This window comes from Canis lupus, chromosome 13 (assembly GCF_003254725.2).
Source record: "Canis lupus dingo isolate Sandy chromosome 13, ASM325472v2, whole genome shotgun sequence".
NCBI lineage: Eukaryota > Metazoa > Chordata > Mammalia > Carnivora > Canidae > Canis > Canis lupus.
The window spans coordinates 33798614-33819357 of NC_064255.1; the positions used below are offsets into that span (position 1 = coordinate 33798614).

General features: G+C 45.6%; 1 protein-coding gene across 2 annotated transcripts in view; it reads right to left on the bottom strand.

The window, feature by feature from the left end:
- FAM135B (family with sequence similarity 135 member B) overlaps positions 1-20744 on the bottom strand; it is a 283971-nt gene that overhangs the window by 131910 nt on the left and 131317 nt on the right. For both annotated transcript variants that reach the window (XM_025450413.3, XM_025450411.3), the window contains exon 3: positions 12597-12676. In XM_025450413.3, the coding sequence (XP_025306198.3) occupies positions 12597-12676 (80 nt within the window). The remainder of the gene's footprint in view (positions 1-12596; positions 12677-20744) is intronic.

Sequence of the window (20744 nt, forward strand, 5' to 3'; positions counted from 1 at the left end):
CCTTTACAGCTGTCCCCAGAGCATGGGCTGGGCAGCCCCTGCAGGCTGGGTTTGTCGCTCCTTGGACAGAGCTCCTGTGAATGACTCTTCTGTAAAGAGGGACCCACCACCTGTAGGAGAGGCAATGATTTAAGTCGCCTCCCATACATCAACTATTTAAAATATTCTATTTCCTGGCACAGAGAAGGCACTCGGTAATGATTTACTGAAAGGGGCATTATTATTGAATCTTAGAGGAGACACAGACAATAAATGAAGAGATGATAACATCAGTCGAAGTTGTCTGAAGAAAACTAAAGCAGAGGAAGGAACTGAGTGACAACAAGAAATCTATTTAGAAACCTACAGCAAAAAAAAAAAAAAAACAAAAACAAAAACAAAAAAAACAAAAAAAGAAACCTACAGCAAGAGGCCTCTCTGAGGAGTGACATCAAGCAGACACCTGGATGCCTGAGGCAGGAAGCCAGGCAAAGGTGGAGGTTCCAGGTGGCAGGATCCCCAAGTCCAGGAGCTCTGAGCAGGGAATGAGCTTGGAAAAGTCAGAGGGATGGGGCCGAGGGGCAGCAGATGAGAGGGAGGGGTCTGATCCTGGATCAGATCATCTGGCGCCAACCATCGCCTGCCAGCGAGTTTGTATTTTGCTCCAAGGTATACAAGAAGCAATGCAATGTTGTAGGTAAGAGCCAGACTGCCTGGGATGGGATCCTGACCCCACCTCTTCCCAGAGGTGTCCATCAGCATCTTCAACTGGAAAATGAGGATAACAGTACCTCCCCTCTAGAGTTGTTGTGAAGAAGTGACTATCTGCAAAGAGCGGGAACGGCGCCCGGTGCACATCAAGTGTTACGTAAGCATTAGCTGCCGCTCCTGTTCTCCACCATCCCCACCATCCTCATCGTAATCATCTGTGGATCTGAGCAGGGAACCAACATCATGTGAATTATCCACAAGTATATAAAGAGTACTGTGGCTTCTGTGAGTAGGTTATCAAGATGGGCCTTTGGCAGCGGTGAACTGACCCGCGAGAGTGCAGGGGACAGACCACTGCATCTCACGTAGATAGAAGCGGCGGACTTGTTAGGCTGATGGTTCTGTGCATGGAGCTTTCAACATTCCCCCGAGAATATGTATGTGCTGGGTCAAGCTAAGTCAAGTCTTTAAAACCTACCACCTACCTAAAGTGGATGTACTACTACTCAAAAAGGAAAAAAAATAAATAAAAGCAGTGTCAGAAAACAAAACAAAACTCCCAGGCTCTTTCTTCAAGAACATTTGAAGTAAAAGCCAGACCTGAAAGAGAATGCATTCCTCCTGGACTCTCCTTGGGAGAGTCCCTTAGTTAACAAGACAAAATGGGAAATGAGGTTCTGAAACTGCTCAAATATAATATAGATGTGAAGAAAAGTAAGAGGGGCATTTTTTGTTAATTTTCCTGCATAAGAAAAAAATTAAGATTTTATTTATTTATTCATGAGAGACACAGAGAGAGAGGCAGAGACATAGGCAGAGGGAGAAGCTCCTTGTGGGGAGCCTGATGCAGGACTCAGTCCCAGGACCCTGAGCCAAAGGCAGATGCTCAACTGCTGAGCCACCCCATGTGTCCTGCATGAGAAAATTTTTAACAAAAAATTACCTCTGGCTGTCTTTGGAAAGGAGGGACATTGGACAGATGCTCTGAAAGCTAAATTGTGGAGATCCTACAATTTGATCTAGGAGTCCCACTTTCCAGGACAACCTGGATCTGGTTTAAAATCTATCTTGTTCAAATTTGTTGGCCTCCATGGGAGAATTTTGCTCTGTATCATTGTCCCAAATAATATTTTCCTAATTTTTTACTGGACACACATAAATAGGGCAAGGAACCAGAGGCACTCTATAAAACTGAGAGTGCCTCTGAATCTTGCTCTTTTGGGAAATAAAAACGGCTCGCGGTGCAATGTAACTATTCAGACACTGAACTGGAAGCTTTATACCTATTAATGGATTTAATGTGGCCAATTGCCCGACTTCAGTTATTTACATAAAACCCAGGTGATTTTTACTATACCCCCAGACTACTTGGGACTGGCAAGACTTAATGTTTGCAATAATTTGTTCTGCTTTAAAATTTACCTAAAAGGGGATCGGTATCATTCTCATAAATAAAAACTAAGGTGTTGCTGCTTTCCACACATAGGAAATATTGGGGGATGTCTGGGTGGCTCAGTGGTTGAGCATCTCTCTCCGGCTCAGGGTGTGATCCTGGGGTCCTGGGACTGAGTCCCACATTGGGCTCCCCAACGGGGAGCCTGCTTCTCTCACTGTCTGTGTCTCTGCCTCTCTATGTCTCTCATGAATAAATAAATAAAATCTTAAAAAAAAAAAACATAGGAAATATTGGTGGAAAAGTATGATAGATTCACAATGGAATAAGCATGGTTCCAGGAGTCTGTTTACAGCAGAGTGGGGATGGAACCCAGGTACATCTACAACAGGAGGAAAATGGACTTTGGACAAAACTCAGCTTAGCTCCATCCTGGAAAACATTCTCATGCTCTGGACTGAAACAGAGGTAATGCAACACTTAACTGGACACCCAATCATGTATTAGACAGTCAGTTTAAATGTTGTCAGCATCAATCAGAATTCTTTCAAACGCCTTATGGAAGCTTGAATCCTTGTGTCTTCAAAACCCTGCCTATTGCCTGCAGCTGGGGGCTGTCTCTGGCTGTCTCTGTATCTCCCAGATTGGAATCCCTAAGACCCCAAATAAATGCATACATTGATTTTGCACAGTGTGTCTTTTCTTGTTTGGGGAAAAAAACAAAACAAAACAAAAAAACAAAAAACAGTGTTTAACTAAAGTCTAGCCAGATACTCTTGACAGGTAATAGAGACGATCCTGCCCCTGCTCTCCTTGCTAAAAAAAAAAAAAAAAAAAAAAAGGAAGATTAGCAAAGGTTTATTACCCTAAAACACATTTTTTTCTCTTGAATTAAACAGTCTTACAGTCTTGAAAGAAAATTAAAAATGAAGAAAGTTTTCCGTAGGAATTACTATTCAGAGCATTATCTCATAGATCCGCTAAATTCATCTTGATTATTCCCAGCAGTCTCGGGCAAGGGCTGGTAGTGGCAGAGGATAAATCAAAGGCTCTTACTTCCCCGAGACAAACTGTGCCCACTTCAAAGGCTACTTTTCTCAGCATCTCTGTTTTTCAGGTGTGGCCAGATAAGTAAATGCTAGTAAATGAGATGTAGGAACATCACTCCCCGACCTCTGCTCCCCCCAGGAAAAGGAAGGGACTGCACACCCTTGGCTCTGCTTTTCCCCTCCCTCTCGCCCGTGGCTTACAGGCCAAGGCCAGGGCTTCAGAAGTCAGCCTGGGCCCTAAGGGGGTCTTGAAAGTGGGTTTGATGGCCACGTGAGGACACCGTGCCATGTGGTCTGCTCACATCCGGAGTTTAATGTGAGCGAAAAGTCATCTTTTATCTGGCTTAAGCCCTGCTATGTCATGTGTGCGTCACTCACAATCCCATACAATTATTAACCAATATTGGTGTTAACACCACACTGTGGGAAATGCCTACTTAGGCCCCTTAAGCATGCTGTGAGGTACAAATTATGATCCTCACCCTACAGATAAAAGGCCAGAAATTCAGGAAGATCAAGTGACTTGCCCAAAGGCACAAAGGCCATACCAGACTGAGCCAAGATGTGAGTCCACCTTCCTCTGCCTTCAAAGCCCCTAAAAACCTATTCTTTCTCTGGCACAGGGCCCAATTTGTCCTATTGCCGCGAATGAAACCTAGCTCTTAAAATACATGTGGAAAAAGAAAATTTCACTTTTTCAGCATTGAAATGGTCACTGAATCAACCTGCCCAGTAATTCTAGCCTGTGCCCCATATGTAGGACACTGGCCCATCAGCAGGGGCTGTCTTAGGGCTTGGCCACCATTGTCAGGATGCCTGGTGTCTACAAGCTGCCCGAGGCCCCAAATGGTTGAGATTAAATCAAAAGAACAGTATTCAAGATATAACAAAACACTGCAAGATCCAATTAATACTTCATTAGGAATTCCTCAAAACAATATATTGGTCACATTTAGTCTTCATAAACATATTACACTGCCCTGGCAAAGATCTTGTAGGTAGACTGTCTTACTTTGCAACCTTTCCTGAGCATGCAGAAAAATCACAACTCTTCACAAATAATTATTTGGAGCTAATTCATTTTAAAAAACAAATTCTAGGGCGCCTGAGGGGCTCAATTCGTGAAGTGCCTGACTCTTGATTTCAGCTCAGGTCATGATCTCAGGATCATGAGATCGAGCCCTGCTCAAATCAGGCTCTGAGCTGAACGTGGAGCCTGCTTGGGATTATCTCTTCTCCTCTCCCTCTGCACCTTCCCCCCTCCGCCAGCATGTGCGCACACATGTGTGTGCTCTCTCTCTCTAAATAAAAAAATAATAAAATAAAAACCAATTTTAAAGAAAAAAGTGTGTATTCAATGTGGGAAATTGGTATATTTCAACATCTCTGAGGAAGTGGAGGGGGAATCGCCAAAAGTAAGAGCGCCTGGGGCCGGCGGGATGGAGGTTCTGAAGCAGCTCTCAGGACCCAGTGTGGGGGCTGAGAATCCCCCTCAGAAGGAGCTTCACCTTGAGAAGCTCCCCCTCCCTCTATTCCAGAGGTTCCGTATACCTATCCTTGATCCCTTAGATCAAAAAACCCCCTCATGTGATGGGGACACAGGCTCCCTCATTTTAACTGTGGAAATCCTGGACAAGACTGACTGGATCATTCCTCCTGGTGGACAGAAAGCCCTGGGCCGGGCCAGGGTGCATGTCCAGGAGGGTCTGGACTACACAGAGACAGGCTATCTGCTGCTTACGCAGTTACTAGTTCATGTGTTCAACCACCTGACTAGCTTGGGAACAAACACTTCTTTGCACGATTACACTTTTTGCATTGGCACTAGATGAAGATGAAGGAGCAGATCAAGACGGAGGACCCTCCAATGCCTGCTGATTCTGGCACCTTCGATAAAACTAAACAGCCAGAATTAATTGAAGGTGTAAGATGTCAATCTTCTTTCTAAGTGTTTTAGTAATATTCACCTTTTCAATGCTCAGGACCCCATGAAGAAGGGATGAGGATGATGACTCCCATTTTTCAGAGGAGGACAATGAGGCCCAGGATGGGCAGCAGCAGGTTCTAGGTCACCCATGAATGAGTGGGACCCAGCCGGCTGGTACAGAGCATGTGTTTGTGTGTGTGCGCACGCTGGAGACAGACACTGTTCTCTCCCCCACCCACAAGGAAGGCCGCCCTGCAGCATGTGTCACATGGCCTCTGCCCCCTATATCCAGGGTCCTTCGTTCACCCTCACTTTTCTCTCTAGGTGCCCATCCCTAAATTGTGCTCGGTAGGTGCAAGCTGCCCCCACACGGGTGCAGGCTGGTGGTGCTGCTGCTGGGGGAGGGGGGCGGGGAACCTGACTTGGTGTGGGGGGAAATAGCAGGGCAGGTATACTGACCCCAGGTGAGCTGAGCCCATGAGGACTTGCTCTCTGAACACAGAGATTTGCCCTGAAGATCCCAGGCCAGGGACACCTGGGTGGCTCAGGGAGCGATCCCAGGTCCAAGGATCAAGTCCCGCATCAGGTTCCCTTCAGGGAGCCTGCTTCTCCCTCTGCCTGTGTCTCTGCCTTTCCCTGTGTGTATAGAATAAATAAATTTTAAAAAGCTCTGCTTCAACTGCACCTCACAGCCGGCTTTCGGAAATTGGGTTTGATGCTGAGTCCCTGCAGAGAATGCACACCGACCACGGGGTGGATTAGGAGATGATCCCTGCCGGACGTGTGGGCAGCCAAAGCAAGGAGGCGATGAGCTGCTGTGCGTGCTCATGGGGGCTCCCAGGGCACCCACACACATGACCTGATCCCCAAAACAGCCCTACAGGGTTGCTTCTATCACAATTACCCTATTCACAGAGGGGGCTACGCACAGAGCCTCCTGGCACAGGGTCACGAGGAACCTAGGTGATCTCAGGTATGGCTAACATCACAGTCCACTTCCTATATACAACTTCTAGTGGTTTCTGGATACAGTTGATAAAGCAGCAGACCCAGAGATGAGGGCTTGTGTGCTGGCAACATATTACAGATGTGCCCCAGTAAGCGCGGCATGGGGAACGTGGGGCAGGGAAAGCAGGGGCAAGGTGGACAGGGGTGCATTTCAGGGAAGGTCCCCAAGCGGGGAACCAGCCTGATCCTGCAGACGACACTGGAATATGAGTTACATCTCAGCCTATCCCATCCTGAAATGAGGCACTGGGCTTCCCTGACCCTGTCCTAATAGTCATGGGTGCAGGCAGGGGTTGGGGTGGCTGTGGGGGACAGTGGCATTCCAGGCTCAGGCAAGTTCAATTCTGGAACGAAGCGCTCCCGGCAGCCTGGGGTGGTCCTCCAAAGCCACATTGCAGGTGCCAGGGGATGAGAGCATATTTTGAAGCTCTGGGATGAAGCTGGGAGAAGTGTGGCAATGGGGGAGCTACGTGTGTGTAATGCAGTTGTGAGAAGGATGCACAGGTGGGGAACTGATAATTCAACACGGCAGGCCATGGCCCTCACGGAACTGGTGTCGGTTCTTCCTGCCAGTCTCTTGGACCCGAGGGAGCAGGAGGGAGGGGGAGACATTCAGACTGGAAGGAACAGCAAGGGCAGAGGCAGAGATGCAGCAGCCTGAAGACAGCTTCCTGAGGAGCGCCTCACAGCTCAAGGACAAAGGAGGAGCAACACTGGCTTGGCCCCTGTGGCAGCTGACAGAGCAGACTCCTGACCTGCCCAGGGGTCAAAAGTGAGGGATCTGGGCTTCAGTGTTTGAGCTGACTGCTGCTCTCGGAGGCTGAACAGGTGGGAAAGCATCCCTCAAGTCTTGGCTTAGCGAGAAACATCTTTCCCGACAGCCCTGAGCAGCGCTCCCTTCTGGCCCAGAGCCTAGAAGCTCGAGTGTTTCACCTGCTTAAGACTCTCCATGAAAACAGGCATATTGATATTTAGGTGCATTTTATCTTTTTTTTTAAGATTTTATTTATTTATTCATGAGAGACACAGAGAGAGAGGGAGGCAGAGACACACGCAGAGGGAGAAGCAGGCCCCATGCAGGGAGCCCGATGTGGGACTGGATCCTGGGTCTCTAGGATCACACCCTGGGCTGAAGGCGGCGCTAAACCACTGAGCCACCCGGGCTGCCCTTTAGGTGCATTTTAATGGACCCTGAAAAGACATCAAGTTGATGCATTTAAAGAACAAATGCGGGATGTCTGGGTGGCTCAGTGGTTGAGCGGCTGCCTTTGGCTCAGGGCGTGACCCCGGTGTCCTGGGATCAAGTCCCATATCCAGCTCCCTGCATGGAGCCTGCTTCTCCCTCTGCCTATGTCTCTGCCTCTCTCTCTCTCTCTCTCTCTGTCTCTCTCTCATGAATAAATAAATAAAATCTTAAAAAAAAAAAAAGAAAGAACAAATGCCCCTGCCACCCCCTACAACATGATGAAACTCCTAAAGGATCTACGGAATGGAAGTCACCTCTTAAAACATTACTAAAAGTAATCATGGTAATTTTTATAAATTTCCACGATTTCCCATTCTGGTTTTGATGAGCCGTGTGGAGCAGATGCCCATGTTATATGCAGCTCAACCCCTCACCCCACAGGCCAATTTCAGTGGTCACCCCCTTCCACCCCCCAGGAACATCTTCTAACACCTCCAGGGAGGAAGAGAAGGAAACATCTATGAACTAGCACCCCTATGGTAGAAGGAAATCGTCACAGTTCAGTAGATGTCCTATTTATTCTCAAGCAGGGACACATCGATTACGGGTAGCCCTGACCCCAGGAGAGAAGAGATAATGATTCTGGGAGACCCACAAAAGGTAGGCAAGGCTCTGAGGCAAGCAAATCACATCTTAAAATTTCTTGCTTCTGGTTTCTCTTCCTGTTACACCCGAGGCCTCGCACTTGAAGTAACCAGAATTTATCTCTGTCTCTCTGAGGTCCCAGGACTTTGGTGTGTAGGAGGCATCTGGAAGGTTTTGGAATAGCCGAAAGATGTCCTGGCCTCGGTGGGTCATCACGGGATCACCCGCAATTTACACTTTTCTATATCTGGCAATGACCCAGACCTTGCGGACTCCAGATTCCCACTGAACACCAGGGCCAAACATCCTCCACTGTTCACATGCCCACAGAGAAGGAGCCCCCTCTGTGCCTGCCCCCAGTTCCCAGAGCCCCTGGGACACCTGTCACCCTGGGCGTGCAGTCACCTGACTGTATGCATGTGTCTTCTGTAAGGCTGGGATCTTTCAAGAACGCCTGGGGGGATGGTCACTTCCGACTGGGGGAGCTCAGAGCCCATCGCATCTATTCTAGGAGACATGCAGTTAACTCAGACAAGAAGAAACCTTCCCCAAGTCACCTTTTAAAAGCATCTTATAAAAAGAACACACCATGGTGTACGTTTCATATGGGGGAATCATTCTTATTTCTTACTTACAGAATCTAACCATAAACATCGAGCCCAGAAAATTCAGTGAGCAATCGTTTCGCATCTAGAGAAGCGGTACCTAAATCATCTGCCTAAATGAAGCCGTCTCTACGTAAAGTGGCTACCAGAGGACAGATATGTTTAAGTAGGGAATAAAAATGTATAATTCTGCCCCTTAATTTATGAAACAACATCTCGTGTTTGAACAGCCTTGGATCTGTGCCTTCGGGGTGCTCTCGTTTCATCGGGCCAGGAAGGAAGGCACACTTGGTGGGCATGACGCGGCCGCCAGCCCCCAGCCCCACCTGCAGTGCCTTCTCTCCTGCCCCCCTTCCTTGGCCCTGCCACCCCCCATCTCTCCTGCCCTGTGCTCGCCCTTGCACTGCTCAGGCCCTGGTCATTTTGCTACATCTGCCCAGATCATCCTTCCCTACCTTTGTCTGCAGAACCAACCTCTGCTCCCAATTCCAGATCTCACTTGTGACCCCCAGCTCAACGTCCTCCTCTGCTGGACTCTCAGAACCCTCCTCTGCCTCCCTGGGAGGACTGTGAGCTCCTCCCAAGCAGCAAGGCAGCCTCCGATCCCCAGTGATGTGTCCCACGGACCTTCATGGGGCAGGATGCTGCTAACTCAACAACCACGGTAGGGACAACAGGGATGATAGGGACACTTACTCCAGCTAATAGGTACTGTGAGCTCACTGTGTGCCAGGCACTGTTCCGGGCATTTCCTTGCATAGTTCATCTGATCCTTAATACAAACCCAGGAGGGATGAACCTCTTACCCGCCCCAATTTTACAGGTGAGGAATCTAAAAACCAACCAAGCAATCAATCATAATTATAAAAACTTTTCTAAAGTCACACAGCAGAGAAGTGTTGGGAGTAGGATTTGAAGCTGGGAAGCCCAGAGCCTGTGGCTCTCACCACTACTGAACGCTGCATCTCTAGATAAGAACAATCTTTTCTATTTGTTTTAGAGGTAAATGAAACAAACAAAAAAGTCAAATTAAATCATCTGTCCCTGCAAGACCACTCCACTAATGCGTGTCAAAGACACCATTAGGTCCCATGTGTTTTGACTCCTTCTGGTTGTTTCTCAGTACATCCTATCTCATGATCTAAACATATATTTGTCTTTCTTTTTGCTTGCTTGGGACTACATGTAGGTGATGGAAACCAAGTCTGGATAATTGTATGCAAACCTGACTGTTAAAATAACTGCCTTCATTGTTGTACCTGTAGAGGGCGTCCCATGGGGGTGGTGGGGTGGTGGGAGTATATTCCCTTCTCCGTGAAGGTGGGCTGGCCTTGACCAGAGCAATGTGGGGAAGGGACTCTGTGCCAGTTCCCAGCCCAGCCTGTTAGAGACCTGAACCACCTTTCTCCCCGCAAACAACACCCTCCCTCTTTCAGTGAACTCAGCAACCACATGAGAGGTCAGACCACCCAACTGAAGACAGAAGCTCAGCCGTTCCCTCGGGCAGCCCAGCATCCCAACCAAGGGATCAGACATGTGAATGAAGACCCGTCTGATGTCATGATCTTTGGCAATCCATCCTCTCTGCAGAAATCTCATCAGAAAGCAGCACATGAATGACCTGGCTGAGCCCAGCCGACTCAAAAAAATCAAGAATAAATCACGGTTTTAAACCACTCAGTTTTTGCGTGCTTGGCAATGCAGTGGTATCTAACTGAAAATAATGCAACTGGAAATTCACTTAGAGTAAGAAATCAAAAATGCTCTCTTCCTGACTCATGGAGCAAAGCTCATGGTAATTGCTGCTGGCCTCTGCATGAGCATTCTGTTCTAAATAGTATGCTTGCGCAAATCCCAAGGGCATAGCCAGTGTACCCCAATTATCCCTGTGTCGAACCAGACTATAGAAGAAGAAAAGCAATTTTTTTCTCCCCCAAACTGCATTTCATTTTTCTTTGTTTCTCTGTGGCAAGTCCTCCTCTTCCCAAGCCCCTCTCAGGGCTCTCAGTGGCTGGATGTCCAGCAGTCCTCTGGTCCTCATGGTGGGGACCTCCAGCTCTAAGAGAGGCTCAGCTGGTGACAGGAACTGAGCTCAGGTGCTAGAGTCATGGGATAGGAACAGAGTCCTTGTCAGGAACCTGGGGATGGCTGTTGACAGGTGGGCCAGGGCATGGATGCTCCCCGCTTTCCAGATCCCAGCCTCATCCCTGAGAACAGACTTGGCCTCACAGCCCCGATCATGTGGTCCCTCACAGGTCAGACTGGCTGGACACTTACTTTGGACCAGTTCCTCTCCTGGCAAGTAACATTTATAATCTCCGTGAATGTCCTTCTTCCTTTACAATCTCTAAGACAAAAACACTACAGAGGATGGGTTGTTTTATTTTGCTTTTTTAGTTGTTTATTCATGAGAGACAAAGAGAGAGGCAGAGACACAGGCAGAGGGAGAAGCAGGCTCCCCGCAGGGATCCTGGGATCATGCCCTGAGCCCAAGGCAGCCGCTCAGCCACTGAGCCACCCAGGCACTCCCAGAGGATGGGTTTTGATCTTCATTTTTTGGGTGAGGAAGTTAAATTTCAAGTTACCAATGCCTGGGGTCACACACGAGTTCATGCAATGTCAGGGTTCCTACTCCCACAACCAATTCCACCAACCTTCTTCTAGCAGAGCCCGAGGTGGCGATGGGGTGCTACACAGCAGTCCTGGAACAGGGAACTGCAGGCTTAATGCACACAGGACACAAGGGACTAGGTGCCCACCAGTCTGTCACCTGATTTCTTCCCCAGAGAGAGGAACAGAGTGGAAGTTAAGGAACATCCTGAAAATGTGGTGACTTGCCTGTTACTTGACACTTCCCTCCACCCAGAGTCAGAGGAGGAGCAGGTGATCTCCAGTATCTTTCTATTTCTAGATCACAGGCTCTGGACAACCCGCTGCCCATACACCACCAGCAGTTCTGGATTCTTGCTGTGTGGACCGAGTCCGCTGCTCTGCCCCATGCCTCCCATACCTCCTCCAGGGAGAGCTAAGTTAACCACTGCATCTACACTCCCACTCTGTGGGTATTTCATCGCACGGGATTCCATTCACCAGAATACCTCTGCCAATAATGAAATGGCTCAATTGCCAGGGAAACTCCAAAAGGAATCTTTGAATGGCAGCTATGACCTGAGCTTTTGACTCTATTGGACTTAATGTCTATAATAATCTTTACTACCTCTATTTGTGTCTTTAAAGTTAAGTAGATTTTCCATAGTTCTTTCTTTTTAATTCCTTATTCTCTCTCTCTCTTCCATCCTTATGGGTTTTTTTTTAAGATTTTATTTATTATTTGAGACAGAGGGGAAAGAATGAGTAGTGGGGAAGGAAAGAGGGAGAGAAGCAGAATCCCCACTGCAGGAAGCCCACCACGGAGCTGGATCCCAGGACCCTGAGATCATGACCTGAGCCCAAGGCAGATGCTTTACCAACTGAGCCACCCAGGTGCCCTCTCCATCCTAAGGTACCAACTCATTCCCCCAAATGTACTATTGTAAGTATTCCCTCTTGGTGCCTATCCTTACTTCTTAATGTAATAAATTCTGTATTTTGGACTCAACAACACTTTATCACACAAGCACCTGCTGAGAGCCCTGGATGCCCACTAATACCCAGGCACCTCCAAGTCAAAACCTAGGCTGTCCTTGGCAATCATTCTCCCTAAGCTGGGAGTGATGATTTTGACCCCTCGTGGAAGGAAGAACTGCCACAATGGCCAACTTATTCAGTCCTCTATAATTAGCTGATTATCAGCATTGACAACAGGATGCCATTTGCCAACCTCTTCCTCCCTGACTTGGCTGTAGCCAACCCTTGCCAGCCAGGTTTACCCCTGGGAGAGTGTGTTCTCCTTCAACCAGGCTCCCCTTGCAACACTGTTCACAGATGGCTACACCAACAGTGGGTGTCCCCTTCCAAAATTCAGTCATCCAACATCCAACATGATTTACTGAATGTCGCCATCTTTGTTGCACTCTGCTCTTCACTGGCAGGTAGTGATAAGTGACGGCTTAGCAGTGAACAACAAACGCCCCCCTGCCATCCCCCTGCTCACCTGTCTGCCCAGCGATGGAGGCGCTCAGTCTGTGGGGGATCCTTGAGGACACCTTCAAGGTCACTCGGATCTGGTAATACCTAAGGAAAGAACAGAGGACAGACTGATGAAGATCAGACTCCTCACTGGAGGCTTCTCCTAAAAGTACCTACACTTAATACTAAAGGCCATAGAGAACCATGGAAGTCTGCAGGCAGCCTGCATGATCATTTGGCATCAAGGAGGGACAGTGGGAGAGGAATAGGATGGAACCAAGACGGAGCCAGGAAGTTGAGTTGAAGTGAGATCATACAAGACACATACAAGGTTGGTGGTAATGGGGAGAGGGAAAGGGATAGTAGGGTTGGCCATATGGCACAGGCACATTAATGGGAATGGCTTTCCTTTGGTCAGAAAAGTCTTCTACAGGAAAATGGAAGCTTTAACGCATGGTATAAAATCCATACATAAATTGAGTTGCTGTCATGTGGCAACACAATTTCTTCCTTTAGAAACACAGCAGCTGGGATGCCAATCCTGAGGGTACTGCCAACCACATTTTCCAGTGTATTTCCGCGCCCTTATTTATAATCTGTCACTCCCATTTCAAAATTCCATCATTTCAGGACCTTGTGCAGGTTCCCACCCTATCAGTAACCCTCCTATCTGCCCATTTCTGCCCCAGGTGCAGAAGCATCTTCTCCATTTCCCTGCTTGCAATTAATGGCCCTTTTGCTTGCAAGCGCACAGGAACATTTCTGGCATCATGACTGCTCCTCTCTTCTACCAATTTCAAGCCCATTGTGAAATGGAATGTGAATAAAACAAAGTGAAATAGAGGTAAAATGAACCATGAACACATCAGTCTCCAATGGCTCATTGAGCTTATGGCTGGAGGTGACACCACACTGTGATATACTTATAGAAGGTTCTGTGGACATGCTCGTGTTTGTGGTACATGTGTGTGTGATAAGCAGAGGAGATGTAGAGCAAAGAGCAAGGGTGCTGGATTCATAGCTGGAGTTTGGGTGACATAATTTGTGAGCTGTGTGATTTTGAATACTCACAATTTCTCTAAACTTGTTTCTGAACTTTTTTCTGTATCTATAAAATGATGATTTAAAAAAAATACCTGCCATGACATCTGCTTCTAAGAAAGATGGCATACACATACTTTTCCCAATTCTTCCCACCACATACAACTAAAACATATATATATATATATGTATATATAACAAAATATTTTTACAGATGAAGAAGAAAGCAAACAGTCCAAGGACCTCAAGGTCCAAATAAAGATACGGCAGTGAGTTCTCTTCATTTTCTTTTTGCTTCCTATATCCCAGAGAAAAGCCAACAAACCAAAAATCCTAATGTCTGTAGAAAAACTATTAAACTATTTCTGTAGAGAAAAAAAAAATCCCAAACAAAAATGCCTACTTTCCCTAGAAAAGGACCAGAAAAGGAGCAGCCAAGCAAGATAAAAAACTTTTAGACAATAGTGGTTGTACTCCAGCCATACTACACACAAAAATTGTGGCCTCACCTCCACCCATACCAGCAAAGGCCAAGTGGGAGCCTAGATGTCCTCCACTGCCAAGCTTTAATGAGGCACCTTCCCCACCTGTCAAGAGGTCTTCTAGTAGGGAGCCAAATTTTCACTGCTATGGATAGTAATGAGAACCCCAGCTTTGTAAAGTACAGACTATGTGGGGGGCCTGAGTTTCTACTCCCGCCCAGCAGCAACAAGGGCACAAATATGCTCAAATGGGGCAGCCCTAGTGGCTCAGCAGTTTAGTGCCGCCTTCAGCCCAGGGCCTGATCCTGGAGACCCAGGATCGAGTCCCACGTCAGGCTCCCTGCATGGAGCCTGCTTCTCCCTCTGCCTGTGTCTCTGCCTCTCTCTGTGTCTCTCATGAATAAATAAATAAAATCTTAAAAAAAAACCCCAAAAGTATGCTCAAATGATTTCTGGCAAAGTTCAAAAGCAATTCAATGGAAAAAAGGTAGCCTTCTCAATCAATGGTCCTGAAGCAACGGGACATTCACAGGCAAAACCATAACCAAAACCAAACAAGGAGCTCAACTTAAATCTCACCTAAATCTAAACCTTCTACAAAAACTAACTCAAAGTGGATCATAAACTTATGTACAAAATGTAAAACTATTAAACCTTCAGGAAGAAAAACAAAAGAAAGCTTTAAAGTCTAGGGATAAGCAATGAGTCCTTAACCAATAGCAAAAGCATGATCCACACGCATAAAAAAATTGATAAAAAAGAAAAGCTGACCACTTTTGTCCTGCAGTTCATGCCACTTAGAGAATTATAAGAATTATAAGACAGCCACATGGTGAGAGAAAATGTGCAAATCACAAAAACTAATTCAAAGTGGATCATAAACTTATGTGCAAAATGTAAAACTATTAAACCTTCAGGAAGAAAAACAAAAGAAAGCTTTAAAGTCTAGGGATAAGCAATGAGTTCTTAACCAACAGCAAAAGCATGATCCACACGCATAAAAAAATTGATAAAAAAGAAAAGCTGACCACTTTTGTCCTGCAGTTCATGCCACTTAGAGAATTATAAGACAAGCCACATGGTGAGAGAAAACGTGCAAATCACACACAGCTGACCATCATTTACAGATTCTGTACATGTAGATTCTCCTGCAACCTCACATGATATTCAGGGGCTCCGCGGTCACTCAGACATATGCTCCCACAGGTGCAAAGTCTGACTCACCTCTTGCACCTGTTTCCACTTGAGGTCCAACAACACAATACCACCTTCTGTTTCAGTTCTCATGCCATCAACACATGTCTTCTGCAGCGTATTTAGTGCTACTTTTTAAATATATATTTTTGCGCCTTTTGTGGGTGACTCTGCTATTTAAAATGGCCCCTCATGTAGAGTCGATGCACTGTCTGGTGTCCCTAAATGCAGGAAGACTGTGGAGAGCCTTACAGAGGTGATAATGCATTAGACAAGCTGACCTCAGGGCTAAGGTATAGTGCCACTGGCCATCAGTTCATTGTTAGTGGATCAAAGATAAATAGAGAGATGATGATGATGATGATGATGATGATGATGATGATAATAGATAGATAGATAGATAATAGGAAAATAGATGATAGACACATGATAGATGATAGGAAAATAGATGATAGATTATAGATAGATAGATGATAGGAAAATAGATGATAGATGACAGATGATAGGAAAATAGATGATAGATGATAGAAAACTAGATAGATAGATGATAGGTGATAGATGATAGATAAGAAAATAGATAATAAACAGATGATAGATTAAGAGATAGATGATAGATAGATGATTGATGTATAGATAGATAGCACTGTCTTAAACAGAAACACGCCAAAAACAAGGTTATGTATTAATCAGTTGACAAGCACGTTGTGACCAGAGGCTCTCAGCCCCTCACTCTGTTTCCCTGGGGAGCGACAACTCATGCCACGGAGGCAGTCTACTACCATTGTGAAATCCATGGGGGAAGCACAATCACAAATTAGCTCATAGGCTCATGCATCTGTGTGAGGGAGACTGAGGCAGCAGGGAAGCTTCTGGCCTTATCTAGAGGAGACAGCTGCTCCTTAGCAGTTGCTAATTACCACTGTGCAGAAAGGTTGACTGTGTATTGCTAGATCTTTTGGGTTTTCAAGGGAAGACAGAAACTTGGATTTTTAATAAAACATCTTTAAAATGTTGAATGTTGCTTCATAAATTAATGACAGTGGCAGGAGCAACAACAGGCACAGTGAAACAATTAGAGGCAGCCACCGCGGCCACAGCATTCACAATCAAGCTCCGTGTCCACAGAATGGAACACATTTGCGCGCGAACTCCCCATGCGCCAATAACCGGCGCACTCTGATTTATACAAATACAAGATGTCGCTTCTGGTGTTTCTTTAATAAAAGACTCATGCATTTCAATAATACCGTCATCAGCGGAAGAGATATAAATCCCTCCACCACCACCAGTTTTAATATTCTAATGGCTTCTTCTCTGAACACAAAATGGGGCACTCGTTGCCAGAGGCCATATATCACTTTTCCATCACTTTTCTATCAGACCATATATCACACTCCAAGCTGTGCTTAGAGCAGTTAGAGTTATGCTCAAGACTTACTCAGCACCACTGTGCCAAGGCCTGTATCAGGAACTTTCATGGACGCAATCTTGCTGGAGCCTCTATAAATCCTCCGTGAGAGAGAGCATCATCTCAGGTGCTAACCAGAGAAGATACTGGGCCACTGGAAATATCAAACTACTCATCCAGTAGTAAAAGGGCAGCCACCATTTTAATCCAGGGATAAATGTATTTTTAAAACTTTTTTGCCTGCTACCCGTCACAGGAATCACATTTTATTGCATACATTAAAACTTTTTATAACCGATTCCAAAGCACCGTCTGAGTTCTTATTTCTTAAAAGCACTTGATGTTGCTGGGTCTTACTTCAAGGGATCAGTCATCATTTTGAACTTCAGGTGCTTGGCAGGCATATGTTGAAAGAAAGAAGCTTCAATTAGACTGGCCCACTTGGGCTCTGCCCTGATTAAACAGAATGCTTAAACCCCTTTAATAATTCTCTTTTCTCTGCCAAGAATTTCTGCCAGGTCATAAATCCATAAACCAAGCCATGTGTCATACATGACATACATGACATCATTTGATCCTTGCAGGAAATCTTTGATACCCGTGCTATGATTTCCATCTTAAAGATGAGAAAAACCGCCCTCTGGAGATGAAGGGATTTGTCCCAAGTTCACACATTCAGTAAGTAATGTTAGCACATCTCCAGGAATGACCTTATTTTTCGCACATGGATTTCCTCTACCCATCTTAAATCCACCTTCTTCGAGCTGGGGTCATTCAAGAAGACACTATGGAGAAGGGAGCCATGAACTCAGGTCAATGGAGGAGGGTGAGCAAGTGGTGGGGGGGGGAGTGAGTTGCAGTCGGAAGGAAGAAAGAAACGGAGACCAGGAGGTAGAAATCTTCAGACAGTGCGCCAGCATGTTTGAGTAGTCTGGATTTGCACATGACTCCTTTTGGGATATAAATACATATAGTCACTTTTTACCTTATGGGCTTCCATCTGTGAGGGTGGCATAAACTATGCCCTTTACATAATGCGGTAGGCAGAATAATGCCCCTTCCAAAGATAGTTACAACCTAATCTGAGAACCCATGAAAGAGAATTAAAGGTTGCAGATGGAATTAAGGTTGCTGACCACCTGGCCTTGCAATGAGATTATTCTATGTCACCTGGGTACACCCACTGTAACCACAAGAATCCCTCCAAATGGAAGAAGAAGGTAGAAGAGGGAGACAGGGTAACTCAATGTGAAAAAGACCCTACCAGCCGCTGCTCCCTTCACAGATGGAAGGTGCCATTGGCCAAAAAATGTGGGCAGCCAACATGCAATGGAAAAGACAAGGAAACAAATCCTTCCCTAGAACCTCTACAAAGGAATACAGTCCTTGCAAAGCCAGATTTTAGCCTAGTTGGATGCATTTCAGGCTTCTGACCTCCAGAGTTGTTATATTATAAATTTAGGTCATTTTGAGCCACTTAGTTTGTGGTGATTTATTACAGTAAACAAATGCATATAGGCTTTCAAATTTCTTCCTCATGACAAAGCTAATAGGCAGGAGTGATGATCCCCATGTTAACAATATAACAATTGCTCAGAGAGGTTAGGAAATTTTCCTACAGTCACAGGGTTAGTTAATGGAAAGTTTAGAGATTAAAATGCAGGGCCATTTGACTCAACCAAGCTCTTATTTGGGGAGGCAAATTTAAGAGCTTTAAACTTCATTAGGCTCCCCTCAACTTCCTCATCACTATTGTCACCAGGTGTCCAATCATATTCTCCCTCTGATCACTAATGTATTTCCCTTTGCTTTCTCAAAAGCACCTTTGGAAGAGGTACGCTATCTTTTGCCTCTTTTGTATTCCCCCAAGCTCTGAGCACCGTATAAGGAGAGAAAAGCATCTAACAAACATTTGTTCTTGGTTGATTATAGAAATATCCACTACTACCAGCTGCTGGAGGAGGAAAACCATGTCCAACCCATCTCTGTATTTCCAGCAATCAACATGGTGCTCGTAGTAGTTGGCTTTCAATCGGTGTCCAAGGAAAGAGAAAGATTGATTCCAACAACAGAGACTCCACTAAAAACCACGGGGTTATACAATCCACTTCCAACATCTACAACTCTGTGAGTGACTAAGAATCCACATGCATTTTTTATGAAACAAAATTAGAAATGATATTCTATAATGGGAATACAGAGATCTATGACATTTTCTTATAATCATTTTCATATCAGGCACAATATGAAACAACCACTCTGACCCAGAGACAGGTGACATGACCTGAAGTATAAATCACTGTGTTTCCAAAAAGGTCAAAACTGAGACCCGGGAGTCAGAAAGCCTAGGTCCCAAAGCCAAATAGGCAAACTTCAAATAATAACTTTCCTTCTCTGAGCCTCCTTCCTCACAAGTGATGCCATCTGTACCAGCCTCACAGAACTGCCATGTGCTGCAAACAGGAGGTGCATGTAAGGCCCCTAGTGTGATGCTCAACCTTTAGTATTTAAAGAGAAAATATTGCTGTTACTGTTATCTAAGATATGTAGAATAGACATCATCCCTCAACTGTGACCCCAATCTATCCAATCCATGGCTGGGGTGAAGCTGGGGGAAAAGTTATGGCTTGGGTGGGACAAGGTTCAGAGATGCCTGTGGCATGTGGTACTTGATAATGCAAAATGGCAGGCACAAGAAGAAATGCTCTGCTCTGGCATGGATGTGCCCATATGGCTGAGAATAAATCCTTTCTTTGAGTCCTCTGAGGCAGTATAGCATAGTGGCTTATGAGTGTGAACTCTAGAAATCTGTCCTGACTGGCTGTGTGACCTAACTTGACAGTGGAAGACCCACTGGTCCCAAGGTAAAACTCTCTGGCCTAACAGGGTAGATGGGGAAGTCATGCCAGTAAGAGAGGCCTTGATGTTCTAAAAAATCAACTAAAAAAAGAAAAAAAAAAGACCCAGGAAATGACCAATATATTTTTGCTGTACACTCATAGACTGACTCATCTGTTCTGACAGTGTCCACCCACCATAACAGAACTATAAACCACTCTGTTGGGTTTTATTAGCCTCAACAGCAAATAATGAGATACTTTTTTAAGAAAAGTCCACTCTTTCAGCAAAGCTTGTCTGGAGACTTCAATATTATCAAAACATAATAGTTACCACAAATCAGATTCCACTGATGTTTTACTGTGATGAGTTTTCTCGTTCCTTCAATCCCATCTCCTTGCTCATCCGGAAGGGTCTGTGTGATGCTCACATTCTGACCTGTCTGCTCAATATCCACGGTCACGCCCCTCCTTCTTTACAAAAAAAGATCAGATAAAAGAGAAAGAAATATGCCTACCTAAAAAAGTACTTGCCCATCCCGAATCTCTTGCAGCTAGGAGATATCGTGTGATCCTCTCCTGGCTAATGAGAGAAAAACCACACATTGCCAGATGGAGCAAAGAGGGATACTTTTAAGGAGACGTCTTGGGCTATCTGTCCCTTCTCTGACTTTCTCTCCTGACTTGACACAGAAAGAAAATACTGGAGAGCATTAAAGCAGTCATGCTTTGGCCATGAGGATAAAAGCCATGTTCAAAGGATAGTAGAGCAGAAGAACAGGAGAAGTCTGAGTCTTTTGTGTCTCTTGTGACACGGTGGTCCTGTCTACTTCTGCATTTCCTGAGACATCTTATAACTGTTAAGCCAGGATTAGTCATACATCGGATCATCTGAAGCCAAACACAATCCTTGTGGATGGAATCTGATTCCAGACCCTCCTGAGGCCACATTTTCTCTAGGGAAAATTTCAGAAGAAGTGACATCAGCAACCTGATATCTCTTGCTGTCTTTTTTCTTGACAGTAGAAAATCTTAAAATCTATGAACACAGGTTAAACTTTGGGGGAGAAATAAAGCAGATATTTCAGTCCACTGGAGTTTAAAGCTGCTTAGTGAGGGAAAAGGATCCTTTCCATAAAGGTGAACCTAACCATTGCAATGCATTCTCCTACAAGGTTTAGGGGTGGAGCTCCAGGTGACAATAAAGTGTG